The following is a 15,275-nucleotide window of genomic DNA, read 5'->3' on the forward strand; positions in this document are numbered from 1 at the left end:
TGCCAGCTGCGACCTGCTCGCGGTTCTCCCTTTGGTGAACGTCCGCGTGCGGGTGCCTTTGCTCTCCGCGTCTTGGGAGCGGACGTTGTACTGTTGTTCGTGGTGCCGCCAAAGGCAATAAAGTGTTGTGTATTTTGTATTGGAACACTGTCTGTTTTGCCGCGCCGCGCTAAATGCCTTATTAGTTGAGCACGCGCGAAGCGGTGCGCTACACGTCAGTAAGTGACGGAGTCGCCGCCCTGTGGCTCTCTAAGTGTGAACCCGCGGTGATCATACGCTACGGTGAGTAGCGGGGTCACCATAAGTGAAACCCATAATGTGGATTTTATGAGACCAAAAAAACTGTCCAATTTAGCTTAATGTCAAATTATTGAGGTTATCAAGAAAACTATTAACAAATATCTACAATGTGCATCAAATTCAATGGACATTTGTTTACCATATGAATCTGCAAATACTGCTCTTCTTTAAGTTTATAGGCATAATGCCATTGTGCAAGCTGCAGTTTTTTTTCATTAGGAAATATTCTTCATGGTGCATTCGTGGCATAATATTAGTGTCTTAATTCATAATGAGCTATTCGCCCATCCTACGACGCACTTTGCCAATTTCACGGCAACTTCGCACGACGACCGTGACGCCACTGTTAACATCGTAGCAAGCACGACGAGGTCATGGTAACAAGTAACCAACATTGCAGCAAGCTACCCCCGAAGCATCAAAACAAATCGTTGATAACAAGATTAACGACAAAATACGGCCGCCACCTTGCTTCTTCTACATGAAAAGTGCCTCTACGCGTGGATAACAAGCGAAGCGAGAATCGGGGGTGCTACCATGTTGCGGAAATCGTCACGATCTTCTCTGGACGATAAGCGATTTTTTCTGGTTTTCCAGAAACCTGCGACTTCATAGTGACAAATGACCCTGCGTGACAGAAAATCCTGCATCGTCGCTTGACAATCGTGTGCACGTGGTTGGGCTTTTTTTGTGTGTGGGAGGGGGGGGGGATTATTTGGAAAAAGGTGGGAAGGTAAGAAAAAGGGGTGTGGAGTGCACTATAACTGTTTCTCATGTGAACACACCTCAACCAATACACTCACAGGGAACGGAGAATGAATGGACAGTTAAAATGAAGAAAAAATAAAGCAGGCTGGTAACCTTAGAATTCATTAAACATTAGAATTCAATCAACCAAAGGAACAAGCAGGATTTCGAACAGGCTACTCAGCAATCAACCACATTCATACTATCAATCAGGTAATAGAGAAATGCTGAGAATATAGCCATCCACCATACATAGCCTTCATAAATTACGAGAAGGCGTTTGATTCAGTAGAAATATTAGCAGTCATGCAGACACTGCGAAATCAGGGCGTTGACGAAGCATATATAAACATCCTGGAAGAAATCTACAGGGAATCGACTGTTACCGTAGTGCTTCATAAAGAAAGCAACAGAATACCAATCAAGAAGGGTGAAAAAGCAGGGGGATACTATCTCCCCAGTGCTATTTACCGCATGCTTACAGGAGGTTTTCAGAGGCCTAGAATGTAATGGTTAGGCATAAGACTAATGAAGAGTGCCTTAGTAACCTGCGCTTCGCCGATGACATTGCATTGCTGAGTAACTAGGGGGACGAATTGCCACTCATGATTACAGAGTTAGACAAGAAGAGCAGAAAGGTGGATCTTAAAATTAATCAGCAGAAAATGAAAGTAATGTACAACAACCTCGCAAAAGAGCAGCGCTTCAAGATAAGTAGTAGTGCATTTCAAGTTGTAAAATATTATGTCTACTTAGGGCAGGTAATGACCGCGGAGCAGAACCACGAGACTGAAGTAACTAGAAGAATAAGAATGGGGTGGAGAACATTTGGCAAGCACTCTCAAATCATGACAGGTAGATTGTCACTATCCCTCAAGAGGAAGGTATGTAACAGCTGCATCTTGCCGGTACTTAACTACGGAGCAGAAACCTGGAGACTTACAAAGAGGGTTCAGCTTAAATTGAGGACGACGCAGCGAGCAATGGAAAGGAAAATGGTAGGTGTAACCTTAAGAGACAAGAAGAGAGCAGAGTGGATTATGGAACAAAGCGGAGTTAAGGATATCATAGTTGAAATCATGAAGAGGAAATGGACATGGGCCAGGCATGTAGCATGTAGACAGGATAACCGCTGGTCATTAAGGGTAACTAACTGGATTCCTAGGCAAGCCGGTTAGGGGGAGACACAAGGTTAGGTGGGCAGATGAGATTAAGAAGTTTGCGGGTGTAGATCAGCAGCAGCAAGCACAGGACCAAGTCAGGACCGAGTTGACTGGCGGAACGTGGGAGGGGCCTTTGTCCTGCAGTGGATGTAGTCAGGCTGATGATGAAAAAAAAAGGGGGGGGGGGGGGTCGCAGGAAGTGGCCTTCGCTTGCAGTGTGCTTATCAGCTGCGATGTGTCTACACTCGCACCACCGTGAACTCCCCTGTGGCTCACAGAAAAGACGGGGGGAGGGGAACGTGCCAAGCACAGATAGAAAGGCAATAGGCAACGTGGGAAGGGGGGCGGGGAGCGAGCTGAGGTGGTTGAGGAGGGTCGGCTAAGTACAGTTGAATCTCATTAATTCGAACACGCTTACTTCGAACTTTCGGTTAATTCTAACTCACGATGAGGTCCCGTCAAAGTTATGTGTATTCCAATGGGCGAAAACGCCCGGTAATTCGAACGCGCAAGCACTTGCTACAGTTTATTCGAACATACCGCGCTCCGAAATTGCGATCTCAGCACTCTGCCCAATCCCGCGGCGGCACCTGCGACACCTCAACGCTGCGCACGATGGAAATGAAAAGGGAAGAAAAGGATCCGGTGGAATGTTTGCTCTCTCTCAAATGCCGATCTGTGACGCGCCCGTGTCACGCTTCTCCTTTTTCCGTCCCCGCCGCGTAAACCCTTCTCCTTCCAACGCCATGCGTGAAAAGAGAGAGAGAAAAAAAGAAAGCTGTCGCTGGGTTGAATGAATGTGAAGTTGAAGGAAAGGAAAAAGGCACTATCTTCTGCAGCCCTTGCCCCTTGCGGGAGCACGGCTCTGCGCCTTGAGGGGGGCATCTCTCACGCGCCGGTGCCACGCTTCCCCCTTTCCGGTCCCTGCTACGTAACCCTTCTCCTTTCAACGACACACATGAAGAGAGCAAAAAAAAAAGCTCCCGTGGAGTGTTGGTTCTTTCTCAAAATGCCTATCTGCTTTGTGGAGACGCTCCTCCTTTCTCGTCATGTGCTGGCCATGCTGCGGCTCTCTGGTACCCAGTCGTCGTCTTTAGGAAGTGTCGGTGCCGGGGGGGGGGGGGGGGGGAGGAAGTGCCGGGACAGACTTATGGATGATGATGGGTTGATGAGTTACGTAGGACTTTGGGACAAAGCGCTTCGTCCGGCGTCTCCTTTCTATCTGACAGCGGCACATTTCCACGCGCAACTTCTCTTGCCAGGAGAGTGCTGAAGCCGAAGTAGAAATGCTTTGCAACCTGCGTGCGAATTTGATTGACTCGTTGCAAGGCAAACATGTGCAGACGCACATCACCGATTATACTTCAATTAATAACAGGTGTCCTGTGATTTGTGAATAAATGTAAGTCTTCAGAAACTTCCCCCTCATGTGTTAGCTCAATGCACATGCACCACTGCACGGAAAGCCGTCCGTTTATTTAGCTTTCATTTATTGGAACAAAATTTCGGGCCCCTTCGAGTTCTAACTATCGAGATTCGACTGTAGTAAAAAATGGGAGAGATCCAATAGGATGAGGTGGCCCCAAGTGTTGGTTAGCGGGACTGCAGCAGATGAATGTAGGGGGTGCGTTTATTACGTGGGGGAAAAAAATTCAAATTTTGATGGTTGAAGTTTGGGGTGCGTTTAATTATGCGAGTGCGTTCATTGCACAAGTCAATACGGTATATGGTCATATTGAGGCAAATTATCTTTGTTGACTTGATGAAAGTGACTTATGTTTTTGGTTATTACAGCTGACATTTGATGGCTATACGATCTCTTATGCTTTTCACAGGCACCACAAGGGAGCAATACGACAGGTTGCATTTCATCGAAGATATCCACTTTTCGCTTCAGCATCGGATGATTGTACTGTAATCATCAGCCATGGCATGGTCTACAGGCAAGTTACTTTTGCTCACATAAAGCCTGTTATTTGTCATCAAGAAATAGGTAGCAGTAAGCAGGATTGACAATGTTTACCATGCAAGTGTCCTGCTGTTGTAATTTGTTGCATAGTTATGATTGTTACACAATTATATTTGTGAATAACAATGATGTTAACTTTTTAATGATAATTCTATAGTACTAGTGCAAATTATAACCAAGCATTTTGGAGCCTGTCCTTGCAATTATACGGCTGAGCAATTGAGTTTTTGTTAGATAAGATCTTGTGAGTGTTGCTTGGACGAGTGTTTCATATGCAAAGGCTCTTACAATAACACGCTCACTGAAATAGTTTACTGAAACTTATTGAGAAAAACTGTATTGCTCAGTTGTATTGTGTCAAGAAAAGACCCCAAAGTACTCAGTGGCATTAGCTACATCGATTAAACAAAATGAGTGGTTTTGCGTTGGTTAAGCGACATGGAATGCCTAACTTTAATGCTCGATCCTGGTAGTGAGCCATCTGTCAGCCACAGCATTGCATGAACATCGCATGAATCATCACGGCATGGTACACAATGGCAGCAGTGGGCTTGTAGAGACCATGCTTTCACAGTGCGGTACAGGAACATAAAAAATGAACTAGATTTAATGCGAAAATTTCTTGAGAGTGTTCTGTAATTGCCCTGTTAAACTTTTTATCCTTGGTATAACAGTAGAGTATTTCTTCTCCAAAAGTCCTGCATTCGAATCCTTTGGAACAATTCCCTTTAAATCAATTCTATTTTTTTTATTATGTTTTTTATTAATGTTGTTATTAGGGGGTTCAGTCTTAAAAGTGATACCTCATTTTATTTTCAGTGATCTCATGCAAAATCCCTTGATTGTGCCTGTCAAGATTCTTCGTGGTCACTCAACTCAGAAGGGCATGGGTGTTCTTGATTGTTCTTTCCACCCTCATCAGCCATGGGTTCTCACTGCTGGAGCAGATGGTACATTGCGCCTTTTCACTTGATAGCCAATGGTACATTTCCTTGGAAGTAATAAAATGGTTGTATATAACAGGAAGCATTTATGCAATGCTGGTCTGTGTGTATATTGTCTGAATTAAAATAAGAAAGAAATCGGAGGGTCCCCTCATACATTCAACTTAAGACGATTTGAAGACAAAAGGCCTTCTTCTTCATCTCAGTTAATGTATCGATCCTGCCATCTTCCGAAGGCCTTCTGCTCGTAATGTAGTTTTGCATTGCCTCCAAGATCAGAGGCATCGCGATGTTTCTATACCTCGCTTGGCGTTCCACTGCCTCCGTGAGGCAACAGTGATATTCGATGACATCATCACATGACTGATGTCGCATGGCGTCGTAGTGACTTCACAAATTTTGGTGATCTGTGACGTCATGTTCACGTCATCACATGATAATTATTTTTCCCATCACTAGTGTTGATAATGACGATGCCACCGGCAGTCAATCTTTGTCTTCGACGAGGCATCTAACGCTTTCGCCCTAGTAACGACAAATGAAGTCGCATGTATGTCATGCTTCAATGTAATATCCATGGTGAGACCGCTGCACATATTTCGCATTTTTGATACCATTCCGTTTTCCTGCGCCAGGCTTCTCCAAAAGCATAAAGAATGTAAGAATTGCGCCGAACTGCACAAAAACACCCTCAAAACCAAGAATTTTGATGCCAACGTAAGCTTCAATGGGGAAAGAAAGCCAAGTTGACAGGATTTTCTTAGAAGCGCCTTTTATACTATTTTAGGGACGGGTTTAGGTGCCGTCATACTGGGCTGTTAACCTTTGTGTTTTGTATTTTTAACAATAACTGAACAGTATTACGGTAAATGCATGCACATGAAAACGGTTAGGTTGGTGCATATAATGTTTCGTGGCCTCAATAAAACGCGTCGCGATGTACAATAACAAGAAAACGTCGGCTTCATTAACAGCCTGAGATAGCGGCGCCCAGATGTCTTACACAAAACACAAAAGTCTCTATGTAAGATAAGACGTTCGCAGAACACACAGATTTCCCGGCTGCGGCGGCTGCATTTCCGATGGAGGCGGAAATGTTGTAGGCCCATGTGCTCAGATTTGAGTGCACGTTAAAGAACCCCAGGTGGTCGAAATTTTCGGAGCCCTCTACTACGGCGTCTCTCATAATCATATGGTGGTTTTGGGACGTTAAACCCCACATATCAATCAATCAGTCAAAACACACAGATTTGCCCAAGTGTGTTTCTTCTAAGGCTCCCATTGTAGCACTATATTCCCTCTGTACTGTTGTAGCTATGTGCGACCTAGCAAAATGTGCTGCCGTGCCCCGAGCGAGCTGCTTCTACTCGTCAGGGTGTGTGTTTTGGCCCTACTATCGCTTAGCGAAAACTATCAAGTGGCATGCGTAACGCGGTTGACGAACAGGTCCTTTGTTGTGCATAGCACATTCCTCCAGTCGCTGCGGTTTTTCCCTCGACATCACTGTGTGTGATCACCTACGCACACATTTGTCGTGGGCGAGTACCTTCTTGTGTCAACGCGGCATCAGCTAGCTTTCTGCATGTTACGCATATTGGTGAAGCTCCAGCTCAGGGTTCGGCAACTTTTTCAGGCAGAGGGCAAATGTTGCACGAAGCTGACACAGCGGAAGCTGGAAGGCAAGTGAATTTAGGGGTTGAAATTCCGTGAAAAATTTTGTAAATTCATCATAAGATAAAAAATTGCAAATAGTGATCACGTTTACTTTATGATTGCAGTTTGCATACATAAGCCACACTTGAGGGGCTTATGTATGCAAGTGTATGCAGTGGGCACAGGTTGCCGAACCCTGCTCCAATGCATGGGTTCTCAAAGTCCGTCCTGCGAAACCCAGGGGTTCCGTGAAGGACCTTTTATGGTTCCGCAAGCACCCTAAATGAATGCAAGCCGCTGTCATTTTACCCCTATTAGTGACTAATTTACTAAAACGAGAAGTAAGCGTGCATTGAATTTTGTGTATGATGAAGCTATTGCTTGCCGCATCTGGCGCATGTGCAAGGCGGTGGTTTGCAAACGTAAGTGGTAGCAGCACTAAAGACTCATTTTGTGTGCGCCATGAAACTTGCATGAATATGAACCCGTTGTGACAGAACACGCGAAGCGCTCGTAATAGACCTTTTTCAAGCAATCACACAACACCCCACAGGCGCACGGGGCACTGTCGGAAAAGTTAGTACGAGGAGAGAACCGGCACTTCCTTCGCCCGCTGCTGAAAAGAGCATGCCATCACTTGTTGAATAGGGTCCGAATGCAGCTGCATGTACATATACTCATGAAATGTGAAATAACACAGGCGGTGTAGGTATCACTGGACAGGTGTGCATTGAACGTTGAAGATGAGCGGCATGCGAGTTGTGTACTGATACATATGGTCAAAACATGCTATCGTAAGGAATGTGAGTCGGAACACTGAATTCGTAGTTATTCAACAATGAACTGCTCATTAAGCGTTATGGCTTTTAATGCCATCGCTGTTCGATTGGGCCATTAAAAAAAGACTGCAGAGAGGTGTTACAGCTATAGAATTTTAAAAATTTCTATGGACAAATTACGCGCTGAAAAAAAAGAAAACATTCTAAATGTGTTTATAAAGGCGAAGGGATGGAATTAGAATTCACGTGCGAAATACATTGCTCTGATGATTTGTGGTTTGCTGGCAGTATATTCCGCATTGAGTGAGACAACTATTGAATTTTGCGTTTGCGCATTCAAATATTGTTCAATGAGGAATAATGATGTACTTAAGCTTGGTGAAGAATAAAAAAAAAACTTGGGCACATTTCATGAGCAATAGTTTCCAGTCCAGCTGCCAGAAGGCGCGGTGTCCTGTTTATATCATATTGCATCCATTTGCTAACAGCTCATTCGCTCTGCAAACAAAGATGAATTCAGACGACCTTCATCCCGTGAAGAAACTAGGAACATTCCAGTTATCCCATGCATACGTTCTGCAGCCTGAAAGGAAGTTTGGAAGCAGTATGAGGTGAGAGTGGTGTTTTCCACACCATATGCCTAGTAACATTTTCTTCCGTAAAGCGCAAAAGTATATGAGAGGCATGTCAATAGTTCTTTTAATTGTTGTGCTAGAGTTGCTAACCGAATTCCTCTTGTGTTAACATGTGTACATCAATCAGACTGGTTGATGTATCAACACGCGCCTCGGAGAGAATCACAATTCAATGAATGAAGCCATCTCGTCGCATCTCGCATTTTCAGTAATGCAAATGCAATTTCATCTTTGAAAGCCTGGTGATCTTGCACAGTCACCCTAACCAGACAACGCGAGAAATCTCGGAGACATATCTTAAAAAAACACCGCACCTTGTTTAAGTCAATTGACCTTTGCTATCGCTACAACACAAGAAACCTAACGTTATCAATCAAATGTAAACACGCGTTTTGGTTGCTAGTGATTTTGCACCTCTTTGTTACATGCGCAATGCACCCCCATTTTCTTGTTTATGTTTGTTAACACATGCGTTAACCTTTCAGTGGTAAGTCAGCATTTCCGATGCACAAATTTCTTGGTCCTACCTCTTTTTTTATTTTGCCCTGTAGGCTTCATTCCAACTTGCAGTTGCAGTGCCAGTGGAAGTTGGTCGATGCATATGCTGCGAGCGGCGCACAGTGGTCTGGTCAATGTATTTTTTTATTTTACGAAATTGCGCTTATTTCTAAAGCACTCTTTAAATATACCAGAACCGTACAATTTACTCATAAATAGCGTCAAAGGACATTGATTTCTAATGCATCCGCGAATTTATGGGCAGTGCTTGCACCTTTTAGGCAACCAAGTTTTACTGTTTTTTTATTTATGCCAAAGGGGGACTGACTCTAAAGCATAATGAAAATAATCAACTGACTCTGCATAGCCGCTCAGCTGGTAGAACAGGGGGACAAGTGCAGATCGTATACAGGTCATCACACCCAAACACTGAATTTTATGAGTGAATCAGGCAGTGATATATCACACATTGCCGAGTTCACTTGATCTGAGAAGCACTGGCACAGTGCAAACGGAAAGTTGAAGTGTGAGGCTTGCGCGCTCCTTGCGGCAGCTGTTGTAGCGCACCAACTTTTCTCATAAGCGCTTTGGCGCCTGTCGGCGATGCTAGTGTGCCTTCCATGAGGGAATGCCACCGAGTCCTAAAAGTTGCATCTCGACTGGGATACATCATAGCGTGACGTCACTGCCGCACGTGCAAAGCAGTGGGTGGCAAAACATTCCCGCTGGTGCCTCAGCAAGGTACAGTCGCGCGGTGCTTGGGAAAGGTTTTTTTCTTTTGTAAACCCTTAATCTTTAGCTTAATGTAGTAAGATTAGATGTGGTAGGTGCCAGAGAACATTCAGGTGTGTGGTAAACTGCGTGACGAAGTACTTGCCATGCTGGATGGGTGTTTACCTTAAAAAAAGTAAACACGTGGCGACCTGTGCGAGGAACAGCGGCATCGTTTTCGAAAATGTGCAGTGTTTATTATGGCATGTATGTGCATTGAAAGGCATCGACAATATTATTTCACCTTTACAGATGGTGAAACTGAGAATATTGTGTGTGGCTTGTGCTGGTGTGAATAACGATGAGTCTTGTTTGCGAAAACATTGGCACTTGTTACGGGCCGGTGGCAGTAACCAGTTGTCGACGGAACTTCACGATTCGACATTTGTGGAAATTGAGGCTCTGCCTCCTCTTTCTGCGTTCTCATCCTGACATGACTCTCCTCTCCTCTGCGGTCTGCCGTGCTGGAGGAGCGGGGAGTGACATTTAACCCTTCTCACCCGGTAGCGGATATTGGCTGTGGCGCCGTGTGCGAAGTCTCTTGAACTGGCACGGTGGGTGGACGTGTTTTTGGAGGGCTCTCGATCGACTGAGCAGATAAGTGTTTTGGCATGTTTCGAGCTTGCTTTTATAATTAATAAGGCAGCAGTGTAAACCTTTATAGCACTTATTACATGGTACGCTCTTGGGGGGGGGGGGGGGGGGGGTCAGTTACCAGGTGACGACCCCTCCCAAAACTTGTGTGTGTGTGTTTTTTTCTCTCCTGCCACCCCGTAGTGGAGGTGCGCGCACACCACTTAGACTTTTTTTGCTTAGGGCAGGGTTCATTGTACGCTGTGTTTTATAATTAGCGAATGGGACAATTCTTAAGGACAATTAGTGTCAAAAAGACATGGTTAAAAAACTGTAAAATGTTCAGGATGTGGGATGGGTTTGAAAATGGATGCGAATGCAGAGGAGCTTGACGCCAAGTGTAGGCAATGTGAGGTCAAAAAAAAAAAAAAATGGGGAAAATGATGGTTGCCCAGAGTGAACTTCTGATGAGAATCGCTGAGCTGGTGATAGATGATGGATATGTGAGGTTTAATGTCCCGAAACCACCATATAATTATGAGCGACGCCGTAGTGGAGGACTGCGGAAATTTTGACCACCTGGGATTCTTTAACATTCACCCAAATCTGAGCACACGGGCCTCAGCATTTTCCATCGAAAATGCAGCCGCCGCAGCCGGGATTAGATCCCGCGACCTGCGGGTCAGCAGCCGAGTACCTCAGCCACTAGACTACCGCTGCGGAGCATCTGAGCTGGAGACTGCGTTGGCGAATGAGCAAGAAAAAACCAGGGCTAAGGAAGAAAGGCTTAGGTCAGCCAATGAGGCCCTACAAAGGTAAACAAAGGAGTGGCCGATGGAGCGAACGGTAGGGCAACCCACCCAGAACGGCGAAGAAAGAGAAAACAGATTCGGAAAAAAAACGCCAGGCCTCCTTGGAAGGCGCAGCACAGTCACAGCGAAAGCTAGAAGAGCGGCCTTTCAGAGCGTTTTGAACACTCATTGGGTAACTGCTGAAAGCACACTTGCCTGATACCCACTAGGGCATTAATAATAACCTTTTGGGTACTAGGCCGGCATTCGCTATGCTGTTTTTCGTCATACTTTTGAGAATCGTGGTATCCGCTAAACACGTGCAAGGAATTTCGTGCCAATTGCTCATGCAGTGGCTGATGACGATGAGGAATTATGGCTAAAGTGGGTATGCGCCACAGTTTATAGAAGAACAAGAAAAAGTTTTTGTAATGGGTTGGAGCATATTAATGCGATAGTTTTCCCGACATCAAGACTGCCTAAGGCAAGTTTGCTGAAAAGTCTCAAGCACCAGCGTAGCTTAGTGGTAGAATACTGGCCTCCACCCAGTAGACCCGCGTTCGAGCCCCACTGTGTCTTTGGTGTTAGGTTTACCAACAAGTCGTAACTCAGTGGTAGAATACTAGGCTGGCACTCAGCAGACCAGGGTTTCGAGCTCCAGTGTGTCTTTAGTGCTAAGTTTTTTTTTGTAATTTTGTGCGATGTGATTAAGGACACCGGCGGTGGTGGACAACTGCGCGTGACCCGAGTTGTGATCTCATAACAGCTTTCGCTGTAAAACAGCTCCAGCCAGTTCAATGGTCAAACGACTCACTTTTAGCGAAGTAGTGGTGCGGTGGGAGGGGACAAAGCAGCTAGCATCACAGGTGCAAGTGACCTCCAGATGCAGGACACTCTAGCTGGAAAATCAGAGCACGTAATAATCGCCGGGTGCTCGAATTTAAATCGATGCGCAGAAGCAATCAAAGAGAGGGTAAAAGGTGACAAGAGGTTTTCAGTAGGGACGTTCCCAGGACGTAAGCTGGAATCAGTAATGAGGCAAGTGAGCGAAAAACTCACAACTAAAGCTGATGGACGAAACCTCGTGATAATTGTGGGCAGTTTAAACGATGGCTTAAATGAAGATTCGGCAGGACTAGCGACCACACTGGTGAAAGGGGTCGATGAAATGCGCGCCATTTCCCCTCAGGTACAAGTAGTGATATGCACGATACCGGAGGTACCGGTGCGTGACAGCAACCTGCAAAGAGCAGTTGTCTACGCAAATAGAAATATGGCAGATGAAGCGAGAGAAAGGCTTTGAGGTAGTGGAAATAAACAGCAAGGTACAAGTGCGGTTGTTTTCAACAAGACAGAATTCACTTCAATAGCAGGCTAGGTCATGAGGTGTGTTGGCGACTTGCAGGACGTGCAGTAGCTTTTTTGAGGGACATGCAAGCCCTTCGAGATGCAGGATAGCTAGTAACGAGGAAAACAACCAGGGGGACTCTTTGACAGGTGGTATAGACAGATACGATTCCAAAGTGGCACGAATATTTAAGACACGTAGAGACCGGGGGAGAAATCGACGTAGACACGAGGGCCGAGCCATTTCAGACGTAGGGTATATTAACATGCAGGGAGGCAGGAATAGGATGAAGTGGGGAGAGATAGAGGAACAGCTAAGGAAGGAGAAGTTGATGGTATATGAGTTTGTAGAAACACATCTTAGGGACATAGAACAACCACCTAGCAATCCGGACTACGCATGGGAATATTGTAATAGAACGGAAGGCGGCAGAAAGGGGTTGTATTGGGGCATTCATTCATAAAAGTACTGACTGGCAAAGGGTCAAGCAGGAGTGCAGGGAACATTTATGGCTAAAAGGGAAAGTGGCTGGGCAGATGGCGCTCCTGGGCTTTGTATACTTGTGGACAGGAGCAAAAGCCAGAGAGGAAAACCAAAAAATGGTGCAGTGCATAGAAAATGACATTGACGAACTAGGAGAATACTGCATGTATTTATATTAGGAGATATGAATGCACACATAGAAGATATGGATGGATATACTGACCCAACAGGCATAATGCTAATGGATATGTGTCAAAGGCATGATTTAATCATTTGCAACAGTACCGAGAAATGCGAAGGGCAGATAACATGGGAGGTAGGAAGGCTGCAGTCAACAGTAGATTATGCAATGATGTCACTTAGGATGTATGATCGACTAAAGGTGATGAACATAGAATTAGATGAATATGGGTCCAGAAGCTTAGGTAGTGATCACAAACGTATCAAGTTGAGTTTTGGAAGAGAAATGAAAATGGAAAGGAGGCATTATGAGCAACCACAGGGTAATATTTATTCAGAAAGGCAAATAGAAATAGCAACTAAAGAGATTGTGAAAATAATCACCGAGAATACTAAAACAGAGTGGATGTACACAAATCTAACTCGATTGTTTGAGTTAGAGCTTGATAAGGTACGAGTCAAATGAACCGGGAAAAGTAGACACAAACTCAAGAGCTGGTGGGATGAGAAAGTTAAGAGAGTCATAGTAAAACGTCAGGAGGCCTCAAGGGAACACAGGTATACCAAATAGAGGGGTGAACCAGAACATGAGGTCAAAAGAAAATGGGATAACTTTTTGAGCTGCAGAAAGGAAGCGTCCGATCTGATGAATGAAAAGATTAGAAGAAAGGGGGTTCAAAGGATGGCGGAATTAAACAAAAAGTATAGATAGGCAGCTGCAAAATTTTGGAACCACCTCAATTCTCTGAGTAATAAGACAAGCATGGAACAGTGGTTTATAACTGCAGTTCAAGGGGTTAGACAAGAAGGGGATGAGGCAATGGAATATATAAAAGCAATGATGACAGAAAAATTTAAACACCAAGAAAGCACTGTATGCACTATACCTGATCAGAATGAACCAATTAGCTCGGTAGCTCCACCGGGACAACAAGAGTGGGAAAGGGCAGAGAAAAAGATTCCTAACAGCACATCAACAGGCCCTGACGGCCTTGCAATTATGCTAATAAAGAAACTAGGACTAAACTCTAAGCACTTAAACATTAAGAGATGCAGCGAGCAAAGCAATAATCGATGGTGAAGCTCCTAATGGGTGGAAACTATAAGCAGGATGAGCGTGATCTATAAAAGAAAGGGAGACAAAGCTGATATGGAATAAGTAATCTTCTAAAGGTTATCTATAAAAGTAACACGGTAGTTATCAAATGGGAAGAACAGGCATCTGAACCTATAGAGATACAATGTGGGCTTCAACAGGGATGTCCCTTGTCACTTTTGGTATTTATGCTGTATCTACAGGGACTAGACGCCAAATTGTACGCCAAACACCATTGTGCGCCAAAACACATTGTACGGTCATTACCAGCATTTCTGTATTCAGATGATATAGTACTAATAGCCGACAACAAAGAAGATCTGCAGAGATTGACAGACATCTGTGGCAATGAGGGAGATAGGCTAAATTTGAAGTTCAGCAGGAAAAAATCGGCAATCATAATTTGTAATGATAACAAAGCAAGTGAGCGTAAGACACAGGAAGTCACGCTAGAAATACTGGATAAATACAAATATTTGGGCATATGGATAAATAACGGGGCTGAGTATCTAAGGGAGCACAAAAGATACGTAATGACTAAGGGTAACAGGAATGCAGCTGTGATGAAAAATAGGGCACTGTGTAACTACAATAGGTATGACATAGTGAGAGGGATTAGGAAAGGTGTCATGGTCCCGAGTTTGACATTCGGCAATGCGGTCTTGTGCATGAAATCAGAAGTTCAAGCAAGATTGGAAATTAAACAACGTGGCATAGATATACTTGCTTTGGGAGCACACGGGAATACCCAAAAGCAGGGGGTACAAGGTGACATGGATGGAGACATCTTTTGAGTGCAGGGAAGCTAGCAGCAAGATAGAATTTGAGGAGCGATTGAGAAAAAAGGGAGAGGAGCATTGGGCTAGGAAAGTTTTCAGCTGCTTGTACATGAATAATGTTGATACTAAATGGAGGAAGCAAAGTCGAAAATTGTCAAGCAAGTATTTAGACAACAAACAGCAGAATACTAAGGCAAAAGGAAACATCGGTTAAAAAGAAGGTGAAGGAAACAGAGAAGAACATGTGTGAGATTGGAATGCTTACGAAATAATCACTGGAGACACACCAAACTTTCAAGCAAGAAATTTCAAAAGAAAAGATCTACAATAATTCTTGACGTAGTTTTCCTGTTCGAGTCCAGAACGGGACTATTGCGGACCAAGATGTACCGAGCCAAATACAAAGGAACAGCCACGTTATATAGTGCGTGTGGAGAGAGAAGAAATGACTGAACATTTGACAATGTTCTGTAAAGGGCTCCACCCTATAGTCCAATATAATGCCGCGATTTTTTCAAAGTATTGGAGTTTAGGGACAGTGAAGGCAAAATAGACTTCAAACGGGT

General features: G+C 44.5%; 2 protein-coding genes across 5 annotated transcripts in view; one reads left to right on the top strand and one right to left on the bottom strand.

Annotated features, from left to right (window-relative positions):
* LOC119187366 (ribosome biogenesis protein bop1-B) overlaps positions 1–5,205 on the top strand; it is a 116,346-nt gene extending 111,141 nt beyond the window's left edge. For both annotated transcript variants that reach the window (XM_075878593.1, XM_037435531.2), the window contains 2 exons: positions 4,046–4,153; positions 4,999–5,205. In XM_075878593.1, the coding sequence (XP_075734708.1) occupies positions 4,046–4,153; positions 4,999–5,152 (262 nt within the window). In that variant the 3' untranslated portion in view covers positions 5,153–5,205. The remainder of the gene's footprint in view (positions 1–4,045; positions 4,154–4,998) is intronic.
* Positions 1–15,275, bottom strand: part of LOC142775962 (uncharacterized) — a 90,422-nt gene that overhangs the window by 56,651 nt on the left and 18,496 nt on the right. The gene's annotated exons all lie outside the window — the stretch shown is intronic.

The sequence above is a fragment of the Rhipicephalus microplus genome, chromosome X (assembly GCF_043290135.1).
Source record: "Rhipicephalus microplus isolate Deutch F79 chromosome X, USDA_Rmic, whole genome shotgun sequence".
Classification (NCBI taxonomy): Eukaryota; Metazoa; Arthropoda; class Arachnida; order Ixodida; family Ixodidae; genus Rhipicephalus; species Rhipicephalus microplus.